Source organism: Chinchilla lanigera, unplaced genomic scaffold (genome assembly GCF_000276665.1).
Source record: "Chinchilla lanigera isolate Chin_1 unplaced genomic scaffold, ChiLan1.0 scaffold00054, whole genome shotgun sequence".
In the NCBI taxonomy this organism is placed as follows: Eukaryota; Metazoa; Chordata; class Mammalia; order Rodentia; family Chinchillidae; genus Chinchilla; species Chinchilla lanigera.
The window spans coordinates 8,328,951-8,336,375 of NW_004955455.1; the positions used below are offsets into that span (position 1 = coordinate 8,328,951).

A 7,425-nucleotide genomic window follows, 5' to 3' on the forward strand; every position below is an offset into this window, starting at 1 on the left:
TTTTTTTGTCTTTTTGAGACAGGGTCTTGCTATGTAGTTCAGGCTGGCCTTGAGCTCACTTTGTAGCCCAGGCTGGTCTCGAACTCGCAACAATCCACCTGCCTCAGCCTCCTGAGTGCTGGGATTACAGGCGTGTGCCACCGCGCCTGGCCAAGCACAGGAATCTTTAAAAACAGCTCATAGTGAATATGCAGTCTTGAGGAAGTCCTTGCCACAAGTTTTGTTACCAAGCCACACATAGGATGTCTGGTGGTAAGTCCTGTCATGGGCATGTATGCATGAAGGTTCTTTTTCATGGCCTTCCTTAGCTCTATTTTGTTACAGTCTGACATAAATGACTCCATTTTGGTACTGGGAAACTTTTGGTGTGTACTTCAGAGTGTACAGCTTAGTGTACACAGTTTAAGTGCATTCACATTGTTTTGCAACCATCACTAACATCCTTCCAGAACGTTTCTCATCTTGTAAAACTGAAACTCTGTACTTATTAAATGGTAACTCCTTGTGGAACCCTTTCTAGAGTAAAAAATGCACTTCTGTTGTGGTTTGTGTCTGGGTGTCCCCCCAAAGCCTCATGCGGTCATGGGGCGGGCTTTTAGAGTTTGACTGAGTATGGGTGTGAGAGCTACACCTGCCCTGGGGTGGATAGTTTGCATATGTAAGGGAGAGGAAAAGGGTGCTTGAGGCCAGTCCGCCCTGGTGTGTGTTTGTTGCTTTGTTGTGTTGTGCGCCATGAGTTGTAGCCCTCTGCCCTGTGCCAGTCTGCCTTGTAACCTACCAAGTATGGACTATAACCTCCACAAACTGTAAGCGAAATAAACCTTTCCTTCCTTAACTTTGGGCATCAGGTATTTTGTCCCAGCAACGAGAGAAAAGTAACCAAGACAACTTCATATAGCTAATCTACTGACCATTGCACCTCAGCAACAGAGTACACTAGAGATATGGCTTGCTGCCACTGTCCAGACCATAAGTGAGTATCACATGACATATGACTAGCCATGGAAAAGATCAAGATTCAAATATGGCTCTTGCTGCATATGTATTGTGTTCATACCATTATAAAATTGAAAAAGTATTAAGTACAATATTCATTAAATCAGGAATCTATCTATATTTTAAACCACAGATGTACTAAAACTAATTAAAACCACAACCCAGCCCACCTTTTGATTAACTGGCAGAGATTAGCCTCACACCCTGGATGCATGACGAAGGACTATGCACCCCCTTTCTGGAGGTATTTATTATATACTTCCATCTCTACTCTTATCTATAATAGCTGGCATGCAAAAATAACTTATGAAACATGCAAAGAAGCAAGAAAATGTGAGTCATAATCAAGCAGAGAAAAAACAATAAATAGAAAAGATGCACAGAGGGCCCAAGTCTTGAAATTAGCTGAGGAAGACCTTTAAGTAACAAAGATAACTGTTTCAATTTTTTAAAAAGATAGACAAAATGGGTAAACAACGATGAATTGCAACAGAGAAATGGAAATGCTACAAAAATAACCAAATGGAATTTTTAGAAACCAAAAGTATCTATCTGATACAAAGAATGTATTAGATGGGTTTAATAGCATTCCAAGCACCACAGAATCATCAGTGAGGTTAAAGATGGGAGACAAAAGATCCAAACTGCAAAGAAGAATTCGGTGTTGCCTGAGACCTTTGGGAGTAATGTCCTTATCTCCCCTACACACACACCTTTCCAGCCTCACCTTGTGCCACAGGGCCCGGAGGCAGTTTCTCCTCAGGGCAGTGTGCTGCCATGCCAGGTACTCATCCACACGGGCACGGGCCTGCAGGTCCTGAGGGTACCAGTAGTCAGGGACCTTATACTTGCGCACCAGGTAGAGCAGGATGGCCACACTGTGGAAAGGTGCAGCATAATGGGTGTGAGAGGGCACTGGACTAGTGACCTTATGCCCAGGACCTTCCTTGATCTTCCTGACAATCTGCCAAGGTATGAGCCTTATTTTCCAGACAAGAAAAGCAGATGTAGAAGGGTGAAGGCACTGGATTGTGGTGGTGGTGCATGTCTGTAATCACAACATTCCGGGAGGCTGAGGCAGGAGGATTGCAAGTTCAAGCCCAGGCTGGGCAATTTAATGACTTAGACATGATCTCAAAATAAAAAGTAAAAAAGGGCTGGGGATGTAGATCTGAGTGAAGGCCCTGGCTTCAATCTCCTGTGAAAGGGAGAGAAGAGAGAATGGGTTGGGGAGGAGAACAGAAGACAGAGGAGGGGAGAGAAAAGAAACAAAGAAAAGGAAAGATAAGAAAAGGACAGAAAAGTAAAAAATAAATAAATAAAGGCAAAGGGACTTATCCCAGGGTATTTGGTCCTTAGTGGCAGAGCTCAGAGTCTTTCTGAGGCTACATACCTAAGCTGGTCCTGCCATCATATAAAATCCACCAACAGCTGGGTGTGCTAGTATGCACCTGTAAACCCATTACTTGAAAGGCTGAGGCAGGAAGATCACCACAAGTTCAAGGCCAGCCTGAGCTACATAGAGAGAGGCCCTGTCTCAAAAAGGAAGGAAAGAAAAATTCTCAAGAGTGTGTCAGTCCATCAAGTGTTCAGAGATGATTTCCTGTTTTTTTGGTTTGTTTTTTTTTCCAGTACTGGGAATCGAACTCACGACCTCGCGCTTGTCAGGCAGGCTCTGTGCCACTGAGCTAAATCCCCAGCCCCCAGAGATGATTTCTGATCAGAGGACTAAAGAGCTTCCTGGAGGAGGTAGCATCCAAGCTAAGCCTTGCAGAGGCTCAGTTCTCTCCAGCCTGCATCCACTCTCACCCTTTAGCATCCAGACCAGCCTCAGATGGCCTGATAGTTCAGAAAGGCTTTCTCATCATCTCTTTGTCCTCCACGTCACTCTTTCTGCTAAAAATCAGCTATGTTCAGAGCAATGAGATGGCTCAGCACCCTGAGACTGTATGCAGAAAACACCCGGGGTACTGAAGGATCTTGGAACATCAGAGCAGCCAAGGTTCCCTGGTGTTGTCTCCCTGCCCCGGGTTAAGGGCTGTTATGATGTAGAGATGCAGACGGATCTTCAAGGACACAAGGGATGTATCAATCAGGGCCATAGGAAAGCTTGCAGGAACTTGGGGTTTCTCAAGAGTTGGCTGCCCCAGCCAAAAGGGCAGAAAAGCTCTGTTTCTGCCACCAGTCCAGATTCCTTATTAAGAAGCCTGTACTGGGGGCTGGGGATTTAGCTCAGTGACACAGCGCCTGCCTGGCAAGTGCAAGGTCATGAGTTCGATTCCCGGTACCGGAAAAAAACCAAAAACCAAAACAAAACAAAAGAAGCCTGTACTACACCCCAGCTTCATGCCCCAGCCGTCCATCTTGTTCCTTGTTCAAGCCACCCCAGAGGAGGGCTGCAGGTCCCCATGAGCGGTGACAGAAGAGAAACAGAGGCTGTGCACTCCCCCTGGGCTGGTACCTATGGGTTCTCGACATCAGGAAGACACAGCACTCAGGACAACAGGAGGCACCAGGAAGGAAGGATGGCATTGTCACAACGTCACAGGACTTTCCTGGGATGCATCCATCTCTGGATTTGAGATGGACTCTAGAGCATAAAGTCTAGGTTCTCCTGGGTATGGGATGGGTGACTCAGCTGACACAGGGGCAGAACTGGAAAGAGGCTTGACCCTCCAAGAAGAGGGAGGTTTTAACTTCTTGAGACCTTCTGTGATATATCTGGTGGCTCGACCATAGGGAGACCTACCTAGGGAAGCCTGTAGTGGCCCCAGGGATGGGGACACTAGGTAGCCCAGATGCCACCGGGCCATCTGGACAAAACCTGGGCCAGAGGGCTGCCTCCATGGTGGTGAAGCTGCCACACTTCCTTGCCCTGCCCCCTGGCCCCACACCCTTGCCCAGGGATACTCATCAACAACCAAAGGTCAGGAGCAGGGGTAACGCAGATGCCGGATTTTCCAGCCAACCTAGTGAACTGGAAGAGCAGACAGGTTGAGGTCAGTCCCAGCTCCCTGTGGCACCCTGTGCCTCTGAGGACTTTAGTTTCCTGGTCGATAGCCCAGAGGGCTGACTCAGGGTGGCTCCAGCAAGGCATGCCAGCAGCCCCAGGGGGCCCCGTTACCTCTCGGTCAAGATGAAGTCCCCATCCTTCAAGGCTGGCACCTTCTTCAGGGGGTTCACCTGGGCAAAGGCATCACTGAGGTGCTGGCCTGTGGAGAGCCCAGCATGACAGGGGTGGGACTGGATCCCTGAGCCTTCCAGGCCACCTGGGTCCACTCCCTGCAATGCCCAGGCCCCAATTTCTTGGTTCTTCTCCCTTCTGGGATGTGCTCCTGAATGGAAAAGGCTGCTGGGGGGAAGAGGGGGAGGCTGCTCCGGCAGCTGGTACAAAATAGACTCAATACCCTTGGGCAAGTCCTCAAGGGCACAACCTCCCCCACAGACCACCTCCCTGCCACAGAGCTCAGCGCGCAGGGCACAGTGCCTGGGCCTGCACATGCCCACGCCACCTCCCTTTCCCCCGCTCTCCACTGGAGTGGGGACCTGCAAGGGGAGGTCATCCGGGTACAGCATTTCTCCCTCTATGGCCTGTGAGGACAAACAGTGGAGTGGCCTCTTCCTGATTCTATTTACTCTTCACCAACTTCTCCTGGCCCTCTGTGTCCCCCTGCTCCCCCTGCCCCCGGGGCTTCAGAGCCTGCCCTGCTTTCAGGCTCTGCTACTGAAAAGGAAAAACTGTACGAGAGAAATTGTGCTTTTTAAAACTTTGTTCTTGGGCCTGGGGGTTTAGCTCACCGGCACAGCGCCTGCCTGGCAGGCGCAAGGTTGTGAGTTCGGTTCCCAATACCGGAGACTACCCCTCCAACGCCCCCCCAAAAAAATAAATAAAACTTTGTTCTTTTGAAACTGCCTAGCTCTGTAACTGCTTCATGGCTTTGTAATTACTTTCTTGACCCCTGTAAAGACAAGAGTGTAACCGAACACACAAAGTGCCTGATGGTACATCGTATCAAGTTCATGAACTGATGATCCTTAATCTCCCCTTGTAACAAATGCCCTCACCCTGCTAGCCAGTCAGAAGAACTGACGGGCTGTTCTGTCTCTCCTTTGTACCGCCTTTGTACTTCCTGCTTGCATATCCTGTAAAAGCCCTAGACCACCAGGCACGGGGGCCTGATATTCTGGGAATGGTCCCCATCAGTGCCCATCTATGTAAATGAATCTGCCTCCAAATCCTGGGTGTCATTTTGGTGTTTCTGCTCACCATTGCACTAAAACCGGGACAGACTCATTTTCCGCCCCCACCCACAGCCGGTGAAAGGTGCAGTCCGGTGCCCCTGAGACCACAACCTTTGCTTCAGCTTGTCTGAATGGTTTCTGTTCCTGCAGATAAGCCTAGCAAACTTTTTAAGAAGCCCAAAGGCCAGTGACACTCTGCTCTACAGCCCTCAGTGGCTCCCCAGGACTTTGGAGTAGGTGGAAGCTCCTCAAATCATACACAGTCTCAAGAATACCCTCTCTTTACCCTCTTCCCTCAGGGATACTCTCTCCTCCTTTCCTAGCGAATGCACATTCCTCTGCACCCATGTATGGACAGCTGACTCAGAGATCCGCACATCCCTCATGCCCTCAGTCCTGCCCTATGTTCCACAGAGCTGGCTCCCCTGCGCAGCAAGTGAATGCCCCATAGAGGAGGCTGGGAAGGGGTCAAGTTTCAGGCGGGGAGTCCATCGTCCAATGGTCAAAAGGGTGGTACAAGCGCTGGGTGGAAGGCTTGGCCAAGTAGTCACCCAGTGGGAACACCCTGCAACATCTATGTTCTGCTGCCCTCCCCTCCCAGCACCCCGCCCCCACCAGGCTTGAGCCTTGACCTGCCAGCTGCGGCCCTGAGGTCCTCAAACATCTGCCAGAGAAACAAACATCTGGCTCAGGGTGCAGGGTGGGGTGGGGAGAGGGGACTGTTGCCAGCAGGAGAGACAGGTAAGGTAAGGACAGGTAAGTAAGGCAAAACAAGAAGAATAGGCTAGGAGTGGTGGTGCTGCACACTTGTAATCCCAGCACTTGGGAGGCTGAGGCAGGAACATCACCAAGAGTTCCAGGTCAGCCTGGGCTACACAGTGAGTTTAAAGCAGTCTGAACTATATAGCAAGACCCTATCTCAAAAAGAAAAAGAAAAGAAAAGAAAAGCTGAGGATATAGCTCAGTGCAAAGGACAAATTCAATTCCTACTACTGATAAATAAATAAATACAAGCTGGGCATGATAGTGCACATCTATAATCCTAGCACTTGGGAGGCTGAGGCAGGAGGATCGCTGCGAGTTTGAAGCCAGCCTAGGCTACATAGTGAGTTCAAGGCCTGGACTACAGAGTGAGACCCTGTCTCAAAAAACAAACAGATAAATCAGTCAATCAATCCAGACAGAGCAGAGGGCAAGGCTGGAAAAGGCAGGTCCCAGTGCACTGCCTGTTCTTCACACTGCTGCCAACCATAGCACTGAGGATCGCAAAGGAGGGGCTGATTCTGTCCAGCCTCCACACTTGGCCCCCTAATCCCGCTCCTCCAGCCCCCATCTCGTCTCTGGAGGTCCCTATCCCACGGTCCAGGTTACACCCATTTCTGTGTACCAGGTCTCTCTGCTCTCTACCTGCTGCCTGGCCAGTCACCTGGCTTCAGTGGAGACCCCAGTGCTCATTCTGTGGACTGCAGAGTTCGGAGATTCCCGAGGCATGCATCTCCCCCGGTCTCAGCTTTTGCAGAATCTCCAAGCCAGACCGGCGACTGCCCGTGGAGAGGTGGTGCGAGGAGCCACTACACTATCGGCCGCCCCCTCTGCCCCTCCCCACCTCCTCCTTCCCCAAACCCGAGGCCCGGCCCACCCTTGAGCAGCTCCACGGTGCGCTGCTGGAAGGGGATGCCGTTCTTCTTGGCGAAGATGTAGATGGCGCGGCAGGGCTGGGACAGCAGATGCAGATAGAGCTCCAGCCCCATGGCGAAGGTGGCGGGACAGATTTACAACCTGCGGGACCTGCAAAAACTCCAGCGCAGGGTGTCAGGTCTCCAAGGACCTCCAGATCCCACCCGGCCCGGCCACGCCCCGGACACCGCCCCCAGACCCTTTGCTTTAGTTGGTGGCGGCCGGGGGGCGTGTCCGAGGGGCGGGGCTCCGGGAGTCGGAGCCCAGCTGGCCTGGGCTTGTAGACAGCTACCTCTGACTGGCAAAGGGAGGAGCAAAGGAGCCCCAGTCCGTCTTCCCGTGATTACCGTAATATCTTCGAGAGGCAGAGCTCTTCTGGCGTTTCTGCCGTAGGTCAGAATTTTCTATCGCCCCCATTTCACAGATGAGGAAACTGAGGAACAGTGTGACGATGGACCCAGAAAGTCTAGCTCCAGAATCCATCCTTATATGTTGATCTATGGGTCAACA

At 50.9% G+C, this 7,425-nt stretch overlaps 1 protein-coding gene across 1 annotated transcript in view; it reads right to left on the reverse strand.

Moving 5' to 3' along the window:
• LOC102008496 (glutathione S-transferase theta-1) overlaps positions 1 to 7,101 on the reverse strand; it is an 11,304-nt gene extending 4,203 nt beyond the window's left edge. Inside the window, exons 1-3 of the mRNA XM_005396409.2 lie at positions 6,878 to 7,101; positions 4,121 to 4,208; positions 1,724 to 1,874 (exon numbers count right to left, since the gene is read on the reverse strand). Coding sequence (XP_005396466.1) covers positions 1,724 to 1,874; positions 4,121 to 4,208; positions 6,878 to 6,989 — 351 coding nt within the window. The 5' untranslated portion in view covers positions 6,990 to 7,101. The remainder of the gene's footprint in view (positions 1 to 1,723; positions 1,875 to 4,120; positions 4,209 to 6,877) is intronic.
• Positions 7,102 to 7,425: the final 324 nt, after the last annotated feature.